This window comes from Labrus bergylta, chromosome 11 (genome assembly GCF_963930695.1).
Source record: "Labrus bergylta chromosome 11, fLabBer1.1, whole genome shotgun sequence".
NCBI classification, from domain to species: domain Eukaryota; kingdom Metazoa; phylum Chordata; class Actinopteri; order Labriformes; family Labridae; genus Labrus; species Labrus bergylta.
Window position 1 is genome coordinate 24,111,169 of NC_089205.1, and position 15,890 is coordinate 24,127,058.

At 40.8% G+C, this 15,890-nt stretch overlaps 1 protein-coding gene across 1 annotated transcript in view; it reads right to left on the reverse strand.

Moving 5' to 3' along the window:
• Positions 1 to 11,336, reverse strand: part of stard13b (StAR related lipid transfer domain containing 13b) — a 62,966-nt gene extending 51,630 nt beyond the window's left edge. Inside the window, exons 1-4 of the mRNA XM_020634862.3 lie at positions 11,110 to 11,336; positions 8,475 to 9,510; positions 1,690 to 1,833; positions 418 to 573 (exon numbers count right to left, since the gene is read on the reverse strand). Of these exons, the coding sequence (XP_020490518.2) occupies positions 418 to 573; positions 1,690 to 1,833; positions 8,475 to 9,386 (1,212 nt within the window). The 5' untranslated portion in view covers positions 9,387 to 9,510; positions 11,110 to 11,336. The remainder of the gene's footprint in view (positions 1 to 417; positions 574 to 1,689; positions 1,834 to 8,474; positions 9,511 to 11,109) is intronic.
• Positions 11,337 to 15,890: the final 4,554 nt, after the last annotated feature.

The window sequence follows — 15,890 nt, forward strand, 5'->3', positions numbered from 1 at the left end:
GAAGCCCGACAAGAAAGCTTGTGAACATATTTTGTAAGAGGAACAGAATCATTTAAACAAGAGTTTTCAGGTCACCAAGACAAAACAAAAGGTCCTCTGACATAATTAGTATTTAGATTAAAAAGATCTTATTTAAGGCGTAGCAAAATGTAAAAATGTCTGAGCTACAGATAGGACTTTTCACATTGCAGGAAGTTAGAAGGTCAAGTAAGTCACCCAGAAAATGCTAGAGCTAGATTTGAGCTTAAAAACAGAAAACATTTGCAACCCATTCTGCAGTTAAAACCAAAGATCTATCTTTATCTAGTTTCTCATATCCTTAAAGATAGGCACTGGACAGCAAGAAATACAGCAGAAGCACTGCATACTATCTGTATGAATTGCTTGCAGCAAGCTCTGATTCTCAGAGAAACTTACTGTCTTCTTGTTTGTTGCTCTCGTTCCCATCGAGGCGCTGCAAGGAGCTGAAGACCTTTCCTGGCTCGGACATCCCCCTCTCTCTGGTCCCGTCCGGAGGACTCGGTCGCTCTGGGTCGGGGCTTGGTTTGACGTGGACTTGGAAACAGCACCCCACTGCAACAACATCACAATAACAACAATCAGGACTGGGACGGCTTGTTTCTTGCCGGACAGACTGGGACAGGATGGTCTCAACGGTGGCCAAGAGAAAAGAAAACAAGAGGCTGAGGTCAACTGCTGGGGAAGTGAAATCTCCACTCTCAATACAGCCCTGACAGACGCACACAAAGTAGCCTGTATGTGTGGATCTTCTTTGGAGAGGACAGAGATTATGACCTTGTCAAACATCCCAGTAAAGATGTCTTGTCTTGCCCAGTCGCCCATCATTAGTTAAAGCAAAGTAATAGTGAATGCCTGGGATGGTTATGCAGATGCCTGGGAGGCATGTGAGCCTCTCTCCACCATTCCTAATGGACCAAATCATACAAACACAATAGCTCCTCTGTGTTGTTCATACATATTGAGCCCAAAAGAGCACGTTTGTTCCTAAATGCTAACTCTAGTGGGATATTTTATGAAACATGCCACTATGAGAAGAGCCCTTTTTAAGAACAGAGTCGCATGGTCTCAGTCACAAACTGAAAGGCACAATAGCTGTCTGTTCCTGCCACACTATTCTGACCCTGCTTAGGCACTGTACACTGCAGTATCACATCTGAAGGCTGCAGACCTACATCATAAAACCGAGTCAAGTCAGAGAGTCACTTTGAGAAGGCCTTACAAAGCCCACAGTGTGGACGAGAGACTATAGCCTTCAATCTCACAAGTCACAGACAGAGTTACGACTTATATAAGCTCAACATATTCTCTTCACATAGTGGGATTATAGCCCACCATCGCAAGATTTAAGAGACCTAAGTCTAATGTGGAAAACTTTTTTTTTTTTTTTTTTAAATGTTCAGGACATTCAATTCTGCTAAACACCTGTTGTTACTTACAGGTCTCAGAATCTGATGGGATTTTCTCTCCGCAAAGCAAACTAAATTGATTAAGTGAAGTTTACAGGCATGACCAAGTATGCAGCGAACGCCTCACAGGAATGTGTACAGTACCAACCGTGACAGAGCACATACCATAAAGGTCTGCTGACCACATGCTGCTTCATAACAGAGTACATGCAGTTCTTTCTTTCTTTATATCAATAAATTGCCTGTTTGAATATGCTCTCACCTGTTTTTTGCGGGTGGTACAGGGTGTGTCGGAGGGGGACGAGCTGGCACTCAGAGCCTCCTCTATGTCCTGATGAAGCTGGTCCAGTTTCATCATCAGCTGGCTCATCGACTCCGACCAGGGAGATGTCACCTGTGGACACTCCTGTGGGAATCAGGGAACCACTGAGAGTTATTTGATTGAAGTCAAACCATTATTATTGATACATTGATACACTTTTTGGCTCTTTTGCTATCCCAATTTTCAAGGGTATGTCTGAAAAATGTACCATATTTTGTGCACAATTGATCCACCTTATCAAATTGTTTTTTAATCCGTATTTGAAAGATTTCAACTTGCTTTTTTTGCCATTTATTCAAAAAAATAAATCAGATTTACTCTCCAAAAAAGTAATATTTAGGGGGAACATTTGGATAATTAAAACTTTTGAAGTGCTGTTCTTTCCACGTTTTCAGATTTTTTTTTTTTTTAAATCTTCCGCATTAGCTTTATTAAAATTTGGAAAAACACGTAACTGTAGTATTTGATCATATTAACTACACTTGTTATATACACATATCTCCATGAAGGATATATATCAGATTTTTCAGGGGTTCATTGAGTCTTATGTCAAGATAAAACTGCTGACAAGTCATCATGAAGGCCTGGGAGGGTTAAATATATCAGTCAGCTTAATCACATTTAAATAGAACATGACCTGACTTTACAACCAGGAGAAGAGCTGAATTCAAATCTAAAGTAAAACCAGGTTTACTAGGGAGTTCAAAAAATGTCTTTCATTCCTGAAGTCTAATTAACATCGTCCTGTAAGGTGAGAGCATCTGTCAGTTTAATACACTGCCCTAAAACCGAAGGAGTTACAGGCAAACCCAAAAAAGCATCTTGTAAAATTGCAGATGCTCCTTCATGCGACGATTCTGCTGCCACACATGGAAAAGTGATCTCCTCCACTGTGTCTGGGGGTGAAAGAGCAGAGGATGAGGGCTGCAGACATGTGTGCCGTACACAGCATGATGGAATTCCCTGCACCGGCTTTCACTGCTCCCAAGACACGCCGTGTATATAAATAGACCGTCGTCACACAGACAAGAGTGGTGTCTGAAGATCTGCAGGTCCAGCCTCATAAATCATCAGGATTCACCTCAGTCACCAAAACATAAATTAACAGAGTTGTTCTGTGATCTGACAGAGAGGAGACGTGTCAGTGCAGTCCTGGAGAGGGTCACATGCCACATGGTCTCTGAATAGGACCCTTTTCAGGAACCACATTTGAGATCCAACAAACTTACAAGACATCATATATTTCTAAAGGAAACTTCCTCCTGGAATTTGATCGCTGAGAGAGGAAAAATTTGTTCAGTTTGTGTTGTTGAGAAATCTAGCCAACAGGAGGCTGACTTTTTAAATCAACAAAGATACTTCCTCGAACAAGAAGCTCCAACAAGGAAGTCAACCCTCTAACTTAAGCCCCACTGTCAAACAGTGATAAGAAGTTAATTAACATTTATTGACCACTGTTGTGCAGCTTCATGCTATTTTAAAAGCATGTCAAACTGGCCCACAATTCAGTCGTGTGAAGATAATGATTATCATCACAGCATATGTCACACTATATTGACATTCATCCTCTGTTTAGCCAAACCCTAATCTCCATGTATGCCCTCCTTGTCCTTCCATATACAGCGTGTACAGTGTGCAATTCTTTTAATTTGTATTACCTGCTCATGTATGATAAATATGGAGAGTTTAAGGGAAGTGCTGCTCAAAGAAAAAAATACAAAGATCAATTTAGAAACTACAAGATAGAACCAGTGCACCAAACTTTAGTTTGATATATTGAAGACACAATCAACTATTTCTGATTCTTTTCTCTGATCCTAACCAACCTCAACTCAACCGTTCACAGGAGAGTTATGGTCGCTGTGGCTTGATCTTTCCACTGAATTTCATAAATGACTTGACAAACTCCAGGTATCATGCCACACAAGTCCATTTTCTATTTCTTACACTGAACACATTTAATTATTTCAAAACCACTCAAATTGATCAGCTTCATCATTTGATGTCTTTGTCCTGATTTTAAATACATTTGGGGCTGAATTGTTTTGTAAATCGTCACATTTTTTTTAAATTGACATGTTAACAGCGTACCAACTTTTTAAGATTCATATACTGACAGAATTATATAAAGCCACATTCTTCCTAAAGTGAGGAATTAAAGGAGCAGACACCAGGCGGTCCGTTCGCCCTGCTGACCACCCAGTGTCAGCTGACTGACCCCGCACTGAGAGAAAGTGCCTTTTTCCACTCAATCCTCGATGAATGACCTAAATCTGGCCAATTCCCCCGCTGACCTCTGAGGCCTGAGGGGTCAGCTGGGGTCAGCGAGAGGAAAAAATAAAGCTGCCTTGCTCTGCTGTGTCTGTCCTCCAAGCTAATACTCGCCAGTGAATATAAAGGTTTGACATGAGAGCAGTATGTTTGGACAGCTCAATCCTCTGTGTCTGCTATCAAAGAAAAAGCCCTCACATGCTTTTCGACTTTTCACATGTTGATGTGAGGACTTGTGACTGATTGTTTGAGAGCATACACTCCATACAACAAAGATACAATATATTTGATAAACAAGTTCACCTCACATTACGGAGGAAACAATCATGTGGACTGCTCTCTGCTCAAACCTGCCATCTAAGCTTTATAATAGGGTACATTGATTTCATAGAAAATCCTCCTACATACTAAAGCAGTTTCTGTGTAAGAGAGAGAACGGCTCAGCATAAGCTACACATACACACACAGACAAACATGCACACACACAGCGCTGCTCTCCTCCGCTGATCCCATCTCATCCCTGTTAAGCCTCTGTTACCACCTCCGATGGCGGTAGGCGGCGGGATCACCCCGTTACGCCTCAGCGGCATTCATATTGAAGGAGCAAATATGGAAAATAGAGATGTAAATATCGCACCTTGAACTGGCTGTCTGAATTGGGCTAATGTTTCCATGTGAGGAACTTTTGGATTGCATCGGTTACAGCACCCTCTGTGTGGACAAAACATTTCCTCCTATGTCTTTGCTGATCTTATCCTGTGCAACAGTGTCCATGTGAAGGCAGTCTTGTCCTGATTCCTTTTAACAGTCAAACTGATCACTCATGAGGAATATTTTCTGTGGAAAATGTTAATAAAGGCTGTTCTTCCAGAGTACTGTGATTCATCTCATCTGACACCTTACCTCTGTGGCAGTGAGTTCAGACATTAGAATAACTCGTATTGCTGGTGGTTTTGTTTCCCTTTTAAGCCGTAAAGAGGATTTACTTTTAATTTCATTATTTTTCCTCACCATTTAAAAACTCCTCAGAGGGGCTTTAAAATGTAATGCTGCGAATCCTGAAGCAATGTTGAAGAACTTTTTTTTACTGATCCTCGGTGTCGGATTGTGAGTAAAAATTTCATTTATTTTATATCAGGAGATAAAACCTGATCTTGGGAATCTTTTTTTAAGATTTTTGCCAGAGAACATCTTTTTTTTACTCTGAGTTAAAAAGAGAAAAGAAAAGGAAATGAAAGGCTGAGCGTCTTGGGAGCTCCTAATTAACCCCTGGAGTCAGACAAACACTAATGGGAGAAACAGATGCCCTGTTCGGGCACATGCTGGAGCCAAATCTGGAACACATTCACACTGTCTCTTTTCAGTGACATCCCCACAAGGTGCTGCTCAGGAATGTGGACACTTCTGCTAAGAATGAGACAAATTCCAGAGATGGTCTGACGCTCAAGTGAGACACTACCCTTGATTCATCTCTCCGTGCCTTTCCCCCTCGATCCGGCCCCGGCGATTGTGTGAAGTGCTTACACCATGGCAACTGAGCTGGTATGAGTCAATCCTTTAGATAAATGCATTAATGTTATCTTCTGGGGACACAAAATGTGAGCTGACTATAACTTTATCAGTGCAAATTGGCCACATTGTGAACCTCAACACTGCGGCTTTGACATGGAAATGAGGAGTTAAGTGTGTGAGCTCTGGGCTTGGTGCCTAGTCCGCGCCACCCACTGAGAGTGCCACAGATCACCATGGAGGTATCCAAATGTAGCAGCCGGTCATGCGAAAGGGCAACGGCTACCTGGCTACATGGAGGAATAAATTACACTCTTAATAACCTGACATGCAAAACACCAACTGAACACAGCGGCAGCCATGTCTGCAGAGGAGGATTAGGGGAGAAACATGGATTTTTAGAGGTTTTTTTGGTCATAGTTGAGTTAAATGATGAAAGCAGGGGGCAGTCATGAAAAGTCACACAGAGTGGAAACCCTGTGCATACAGTGCCCTCATATGGTTAATACTAACTACTGCACCTATATGTGATATTCCAGCAAATCACCCTATTGGAATTGTTTTAAAATGTAACACAGAAATGTAACTTTTTCAATTCTATAAAACTTTTAACATCCACTTAAATTATTCTTGAGTGCAGTAAAGGCTTTCTGACTGTAAGTATCTTTCATTAGATCAGAAATGCAAACGTATGCATTGACAACACATGACTGTAAAAGTGGTGCTTTCATCATCTTGTCGTATTGCATATTTTTTTTACTTCTGGGGTTGTTAATTGGCTCTATTTTGAATGTATTTTAATGCAAATAAGACACATGGTCATACTCCTGTCAGCATATGTTGTGCTGGTTTCTTTTCCACCTATAGGAGACCAGCTATTTTAGATTTCAAATGTCTGTCATGAATTGATGAGCCTGTTTCTTGCAGCTCAGTCATTCTTAGTCTATTAAGTATCAATGTTTTTATATGACCAGAGACTGTCCAATATCTTTTTTCATTTTTTCATCACTGATTCTTCTAGACTTGAGTATTTTCTCAAACCGAGTACCACTCAAAATACTAAACATATAGATTTTTTTTTTACAATATGGCCCACAATCAGCACATTCAATCCTAACCTCCAAAAAGAAAAGATCAAGAAGATCTAATGTTAGCAGCAGCTACGTTCACAAACTCTCCTGGATGACTGCGAATGACTAAAAAAACATGTTTTTATGTTATATTTTGGCTGGTTCTAAATGTATTTGTCTTAAAGCATGCTAATTTTTCATAGTTTTGACTAGTACCCTCATCAGCACCCCATTATATGAGAACTGTATTTCCAGTTCTTCCCTGCTGCTCTAAAAATGTAAATACCATCAGCTGACACTTTATAATTGCTTTGTGCTAATGCATGATGGTATTGTAATGATGCATTTACTGTGTATTCCTCTTTTCCTTATTATGAGTTTTACATCACTTGACCAGTATATGAAGTATCTGAATGTAAACATTCTTGCATGAACGTTGGTATTGATGCACAGATGATGTTTGAGGAAAACAACTTACCTTCCCTTGTATTTTACAGACAAAATCAAAACCAGCTGTTTTTTTTTCCCTTCCCAGCCTTTTATAAGAAATAAAAGACTTTCCTGTTGTGATGCCTGCATCGCAGCCAATCAAATGTCAGCAGAGCTTGTGGTGTGATGGCATTCAAGCCATTGACCTCATGTCCTTTGATAAAGTCAAACCACAGCTACCTGGATTCTTTCACTCTCTGTCAATGTTTGATCTGCACATAAAGCTGCCGTTACATCAACATACATGACAATCAGACACAGAAGCTAATCTCCAGCAGCCATGTACTCTGCCCTGTTTACATGCAGGCTATTATCTGCAGACTGTTTAGAGAAGGATGACAGGTATGTGCCACTGGATATGTTCCCTCCAGCTGGAACGGGATAACAGATTTTGAACATAGTTATGAATGTTCATATGAAGCTTTTAAAGGACAATAAAAGAGCAGCGCTGAGAGGTTACAGGAGGGTTAAAACCACGGTCATAGTTGAGGTTGTGTGAAAAAGAGACTCCATGTGCTCTGACTCGGTGGAGATAAAAGGAGCGTTCAGTAATGGAAGGCTAACTTCAGCGCTAATACAGCCTGTTATGTCAAAACAGAGAGTCTGCAGAGTGATCGGAGAGAAAGAAGAAGCTGTTTGCATTCCCTCTGTGCCTTTGTTTCACCAGTACAAATGTGAATTCCTTCTACTCCTACACACTCAACTACTACACTATGAATTATGTCACAGTGTAACAACTTTTAGGAGCTGGAAAATAAAGATTCTGATACTTTGGGTTTCCTTGAAAAAAAACTAAATTAAGCTAAAAGAAAAAAGCTACCCAAAATTCTAAATGTCTTTAGATTAACAAAGATATCTCATTTCTACATGAACTGTTTTTAGTTACTTGGACTGATTTGATATCAAACATATATATATATATATATATTTTTTTTTTTTTTTTTTTTTGTTTTGTTTTGTAACAGTAACTGAGTATAACCGAGGCCATGTCAGATACTTGTCTCTTTTTTATTTGTTTATTTGTTATTTTTTTTCCTCTTTTTAAGTTCAAGCTGATTTAGAATAAATGTGGAACACTATTTGCATATTTGCACGTGTCAAACACCTCTTGAAATGTGATGAATTCAAATATTTGCATGTTTTTCTATTAGTTTGACACATTTCATGCCATATGCTCTTTGTCATTTCAAATGAAATAAATGTAATAAACTCATTGACTAACATTTTGAATTTGAAAATTGCTCAAATAAACCAATTAACTAAATAAAGTTCAGCCTGCAGTGAAATACATCTCCACTGTTTCTTGAAAATAAGTGAACGTTGTGATTCATATACAACTTGATGCCAGCTCTCAGTTATGGATTCTTTAAAACAATGTCAGCATACCTCATCGTTTCTGCTCTCCCCCTCTGCTTCATATCCACCGTTTCTGGTCATCTGATCGATTCCCCCCTGCGCACATGCAGCGTCTCTCCTCTTCTGCTTCTCTTTACTTCTTTTCCTGTGATTGACAGGCAGCTCTCTGCACTGAGGCAGCTCAAGGAACACATCATCGTCCTCATCGTTATCACCATCATGGTGGTCGCTCTCCTCCTCTGATGAAGACTCTCCATCTTCAGAGCTCTCAATGACAAAAGTGGGTCCATCGGCTGCGGGGGGGCAGGTGTAGTTTGAGAAAGAGATGGAGCTGGGCTTGTGCTTTATGATGCGAGGGAGATCCAGGGCACTACAGCCGAGATCCGGATCAGACACAGGGGGCATGACGGTAGAAGTAGAGTCCAGATTGAGATCCTCTTGGGGTTTAAATACATGTCCATTTGGGATCAAATCTAACCTTTCAAAGTTTGTTTTTTTCCCTTTAACCGTCGGGTCAGACTGTTTTTCTGCAACAGCAACACAAAGTGAAAAGTCACCGCAAGTGTTGTTATTTGACTCAAGCAGTGGGGACACAATACCTGCATCATGACCCTGAGCTGAGGCCAGTGCACTTCTTTCCGGAGACGTTTCACCAGGAATGACTGACACGTGTTCAGGCTGCTGTACGCACACACCTTCCGCAAATTCAACGTTGTTATGACTGACAGCGACGTGAGTGTTCTTCACATTGTTTATGTCCTCATCCGGCTCCAACTGCGAACTTTCGGCTTCAGGGAGGCGATCATCCTCTCTGTGGTGTGCTGTGTTGACAGACGAGAGAACGCAGCCTTCTGAGGTGAAGTCCTGTGGTGAGAACTTTTGAAATCCTGAAGCTTTCCAACACTGATGTCCGTCCAAATTCCCCGAGGATGGAATCTCCATTATTCTTGTAATTTACAGTTTCTCATAATTCAAGACGTAAATCCACAGGTGCTTGTGCTTGATATAAAGGATGGCCATTCTCATCTACGGTAAGATGCTCAGTTGGAACGACGTAACAAATATCCTGAAATGAAGAGAAACAAAAATATGTTAATGGAATGTAACAGAGAATTTTCACAGGTACAAGCAGGTGGACTGTACATACCGGTACGTCTCAGTGTTCTTCTTATCGAGTGTCCATGTCTTTCTGTTTCCTGTGCTGATCAAATTCACAGTATACACAACCAGAGTTTAACGTAAAGCTTCTAAATGCAGCTCTGAACAGCTCTCCGTGCTGTGAAATTCAACATCTGGCTCAGGCCGAGCCGTTCAAGTCTGGATCTGTTTCATACACGGTGGTGGTGACATCACTGAGCAGAGGAATCTGACTGCTCTTCCCAGCTCGGTGATTTACAACTCACTACACCATTCATCAGAGCAAGAAGATGTCCCTATGTGACTGTGGTTAACATCCCACTCACCCCTTCATTAAGCCCCCTCTTCAAAACACACCTTGGACAGGTCAGAGACATCCGACACACACAGAAAAACAAAGAATGGCATTTCTGTGTTCAAGGAGATGATTATCAGTTCGATCAACCACAAAGAGTTTCCTCAGGAGACAGATGATAATAGAGCAACCAGGCAACTTCCACAAAAACAAATGCTGATTGCAGTCAACATGATTTCTCCCTCGTGTTTTTATTTAGAAAAAAAAAAAACACTTAAAACTCACCTCTTCAACATCGCCTACCACCACTAACAAACTCTGTTTTCATCATCCTTCTCTTAGACTATTTCTTTGTTTTGTTGTTTTCACTGTTTTGTTGTTGTTCTTTGTCTGAGTACTCCGAAAAGTGATATAAAAGTTGAATGTATTATTATTATTACTTGACTGTGTATTTGTTTTCAAGAAACTAGTAAGTTATTGAAGAAGATTTTCTTAAAACATACAAAGAATCTGCAGAAAGTTAATTTTTGCACACGGTTCGTTGCAGTTTCTGTGAGAAAGCTGCAGTTACCAGCGCCTTTACCATGGCCTTGAGACACACAGACACACACACGCACGCACACACACACACACACACACACACACACACACGCACTCCCACATACACATGTGCACACACACAGAGCATAGGTTGATAAAAAAGAAACCTCAGACAAGGGCAACATCTAACTTTCAAGTTACTTTTTACAGTTGGAGACAAAAAAATGATGCTGAGAAGTCTGCACAAATTCAGTAGAGAAACATTCAGTCCTGAGCTAATGAAATGTCGTACAGTGCCTCCTGTAAAACCTGCCCCTACATGGTGAATGTGAAGTGAGAGAACACGAGATTAGGGTTCCTTCCAAGAAAACCCCTATGCAAAGAGGCTCTCATTATTCCGCAATGAATGCAGAGCAGATTCAAATGAAGGGAAGAAGTCACAGAGTGAAAATGAACTGGCAGCGCTGACAGGCGAGGCAAGTACACATCTTATTTAGAAGAGTGGGAGGGAGAAAGCATCCAGCGCTGGAGAATTTTCGACAGAAAGGTCGTGAACAAGTCCTCTCACGTAGAAGCAAACCTATAGTATACATTTCTCAACTCCAAGCCAAGGAGTGTAAGAACAGATCAGAACAGAAATGTTCAAAGTTCTACATTAAAGAAGTTGCCAGTCATGACAGGACAAAGACTCACCTGCTGAGAGGACAGAAGTCGTCTGTGTTATCCAAACAGTGTCACTGAGATCAGGGCAAAACACAGTCAGTGAGGTTTGTTCCTGAGAGATCAGGGAGAGTCTGAACCCCTCGCAGAGCCACACTTATGTCCCCATAGGCCTATTCAGCTCAAGGCGAGCTTGTCATCACAACCATCTCCCCCCTCCTCTTGGGTTTCCCTGCGGGGGCTGCAGGGGAGTTCAGATAGCAGCGACTAAACCATTCAGAGTATGCGTAAGAGCAGGGAGAATGTGTACTTGTTGGGAGATGGAAAGGGGAGGAGAAAGGAGACAGAGGAGGAGGAGGAGGAGGAGGGGGGGGGGGGGTGCTGTTGGGGAGGGTGTGTGTGTGTGTGTGTGGGGGGGGGGGGGGGGTGTTAAGCAGCAGTGGTTGGCACTGTAAAAGAACAAGGTGAAATGGGTTCCCAGCCCAGCTGAAAAACAGGCTGCAGAGAGGAACAGCTAACTTCAGGCCGAGCTGTGCTGTGCGGGGGCGAGATGAACCGCAGCAGTGACCTGTGGCTGAAAAACAGAGAGCTGAGGAATGCTTTCAAGTCAAAGGGGGAAAGCTGTGAAGCTCCGTGATGATTTACTGGAGCATATTACATGAAGATGATATCTCCATGAGGGGATTTGATGCTTAAATGAAACCAAGAGCATGTTTACTCAGATTTTTATGTGACATTATCTACTGAACAAACTTGGAAATTAGAGTCTGTATCAGAAAGCGAGCCAATTTTGTCCTGAATGCAAAAAAATATCTAAATGTGAGGCAAGGCATTTTGAGCAAAACAATAGTTCTGTTGTGATTTAGCAGGAATGTGTGTAGGAAGAGCAATGTGTAGGAAATATAGGAATTGTGGGTAAAAGTGAGGGATGAGCCTTCGGAGTAAACATGAGCGGGGCTTGTCACAGCGTTCGCTTGTTCATTGGCTGAGAACTTGTTGTTTCTGCCGCTCCTATAGGACAGGACTGAGCTCACAGTCTGTACGTTGGGCTTGACTTTATACCACCGGGGGTTCTTTCATTCATTCGTTTGTTCACTCATTCTTCTTTCAGTCTCCTCACCAGGAGAGAGCTGGTGAAGCGACGGCCACAAATCAACTCTTGGACTCGGTGTGACCTCTGGCCCTGGGGGGGGGAGAAAAGGAGCGCTCACTGACTTCACTCATTCATAAAATACTTTACAATCTGCCTGTGGCTGTCATTCCCTCGGTAATGTTTCAAAGCTTCTTCCTGTTTTTTCTTTAAAGGTCAATTTCAGGCCCCTTTTTTTTGTGCGCCACAGAAACAGGTGTTTCAACTAATAGAGACCGTGATTAATAAGGGAATAGATAAATGAAATGCTGTTTTTTCTCTCTCTTCTGTTTTTATTCATAACATTATATGACATCAGCCCCATGCACACACTTACACTCATTCATGATGCAATGATATTTATTAATTTCACTCTTCAATACACACAGATACCTCCTGCTGATCAATCATCAACGCTATATGAATTGACATCTAAAACGTTTATGTTGTTTACTTTGTCTTTTGTCATTGGTACTGGTGTCTTTGATGCAGTAGATTAAGGTATTGGTCATCATCTCCCCACACTATCCTGTCACACAGTCATAGTTTACTTCTCCACTTATGTTAAATAATTTTCTCTAATAGTAAAAAAAAGTCTTGCCTATCATTTTAGATCGACTGTGACCGTGCTTTGAGCTACACTATGCAGAAAAATATCAGGAGTCAGCTTGACAAATTCAGCTAAAGAAATATAATGTGAAATACAATGCAATGTGGAAATCATTTGTTGTTGTTGTTTTTGGGGATATAAAAGAAAATCCATGCTTGACACAGCAGCAGAGTCAACTGGCCACTGTTTGACCCACGAGATAAGGTGTGCAAACCTTAAAGTTTCCTGATCTTTTGTTCCTAGTGAGTGACATTCCTGATGTCCTTGTTGGGTATATCCGTGTTTACATTTCTCCTATTGTCTGAATTGCTACATGGAAAGGTTCCTGGAGGCATGAAAGGACTCGGCTTCATTAACCTGACAGTAAACTGGTGTAACTCAATCTGAATTCCTCTGATAGATGAATATTTTAAATCTTTGTAAAGAGTAAAAACTTTCACAAAGTTATACTTTTCCTAGGTTGTATGTCCATGGAGCAACAAGAAGACAAATGTGCTGTGGTCATGTTTACTCCGTCTGAGCAAGGTGCAGGTGCACAAATGATAGATAAAGAGTAGAAAAAATAGAGAAAAAGTGTAACATCAAAAGAAAGAAATGTGTTGTTCACTGTGTCAGCATTTACACTTTAATTTTCAAAAAGACTCGAGGATGACTGACTTGAGCATTTGGCTGCACTTCATGAAAGCAGCTTGTTCTATCTGAGCTGCGGAGGTGAACAGTCCAAGGCCAGTGGGAGTGATAACAGTTTGGCTTAAACACAGCTGGATGTTCCCACAAGCTAACCTGGGAGGACCTGCCTGAAAAATAACCATGTTTGTGTCCCTGCATGAAAAAACCCTGACTTCGCTTCCGTGGGGGAACAGAAGGCAGATACAACACCTGGGACAGGATGGAGGAAGTTAAAGAGAGCAAGGTTTTTATATGTTCCAAAAAAATATGTTCTTTCTCAGTGCTTTGGTCAAGTCTGACTTGTTGTCGCCACCATGGTTTCTTATGTCTTGTTATCATTTTTAAGTTCAGTTTCTTGGACTTCTTTACACTTGTACTGGCTTAAACTGTTATCTTAGAAAATGTATTTTCTTTTAAAATACTGATGTGCCTTTGAATTAGACATATTTGGCTATTATCAAGACTTATGGTGTTTCACACAAAGCTGCATGTGTGAATGCAAGTACAGTACATTTCCGCGTGAAGATAATCTATTTGAGCTGATGTGTGAACGCAGCAGTCAAAAGTCTGAAAAATTCCTCGCTGGCAAACTTATATGACGCAACCAATGAGCGACAGGTGTGATTGTCGTGTTTGTAATGCAGCAGCTTCATTCTGTTTTTTCTGCTCGCAATAATTCTCGGCAGGAGGTCCAAAGCATTGATCTGGACTCTTCAAGTGGAAACAAGCAATGAGACCACCAAGCATGTTAATGTTTAGAAAGTATCATTTTTTTCATGGTCACTATCTTAGTTTGTAGGCATGCAACATTAGCTAACAGGAAACTGGCAAAAAGAAAACTACAGCTGAGGTTTCGCAGCTAGGCAAACTCTGCCTTCATTAAATGTTGGTCAATTTTGTCATCAGGAATTAAAAATAAATCTGTTCAAGGCATAGAGAGAATATATATACCACTCTTATTCACACAAATCCTGAAAATTACTTTTCATTTGGGGTATTAGGGTTAAAACTGATGGTGGCTCCTGAAGGTTGTTTGATGAAACATCTATTTGTTTGCATTTACTTGCCAGTTGTTTTTTTTCAGAATACATTTGTCATGGTGTCTTCTCTATAAGATGTATGTTAAATGTCTGTAAGGGGGGGGGGGGGGCTCTTTCTTTGACTGTTTTAAAGTTGGTGAGGGGAGTCTAAGTCAAAGGGTGGTGTATTACAGCCTTATCGTAAAACCTTTGAAGCATGTTTATGTTTGTCATTTTGTGCAACAACATAAATACAACTGACCTGGCATGGCTCACAAATATAAAGCTTATTTACATTTTAGTGAGTCCTAGTGCCCTAAACATACCAGTGGCCTTTGAGCCTCTCTGTATTCTAGAGGCTGGAATGAAATCTCCTCAGTACCGATGCTATCATCATATGAGGTCATATGAGCTGTGTTGAATTAAATGAAATGGAAACATGGCTTCCTGCTGCAGATCACCGCTATGACAACTATGTCAAGACAAGACCGGGGGGACGTGGACAGACTGCCAAAGCACACTGCCAGAGATGGGACGCATACCAAGGTCAGGACACAAATCCTCAAGCGAAGGAAAGCCCGGTGCCAACCCCCTCCAGAAAGACGCAATGTAAAGTAAGAGGATATTACTGTTTGTTTTTTGGCTGATTTACAGAGTGATAAGAACGATAATTTCTCAGTCTGTTCACATTTCAATTGAGCTGGAAGAGAACAGGGGATTGTAACTGACAGAGTTCATGAACCATTCACTGAAGAATTGCAACACCTGAGGGTAAAGATTACTCTTTCAATGAATTAGAGATGTCAAACCAGACCAGGAGGAGACACTTTCTAACAGAACATTTTTAGTCTGTTGGACACATTTGATTCTTTTTTTTTGGAATCTGCTCTGGTCTGTTTTCACGTTAGTCTTTGTATAATATGACAGTTTGCCAACGAAACATGAAACATTTTGACTCAAAGTTGTGTAAGAAACATCGGCACACAAGAACTGTCAGCGACACAGACATCTGAGCACTGTAAAAAAAGAGAAAAGAAGAAGAAGCTGCAAAATCACCTCAGAGCTGTAAATCAGCGACAGTAGTTAAGTGAACAGACTTTTACTGAACTTTTAGACATTTAGACATTATTACATTTAATTTATAATCAGTGATTAATATTAAGACAGGGGGTTTAATTTACAACAGCAGTCTAGAAAACGTCTATCAGTTTGAGTCAGGAGAAGAAGAACATCCAATAATAACATTTAAAGTATCTCAGCAACACATTCGATCATTCCTTTTTTTTTTTAATGGTCCCTAACAAGAAAATGCTCTTCTATTATTTAAAGTAATAAGTTGAATGAAAAGGTACGAAGTAAAATACAAACAAACTGTGGATGATATCTG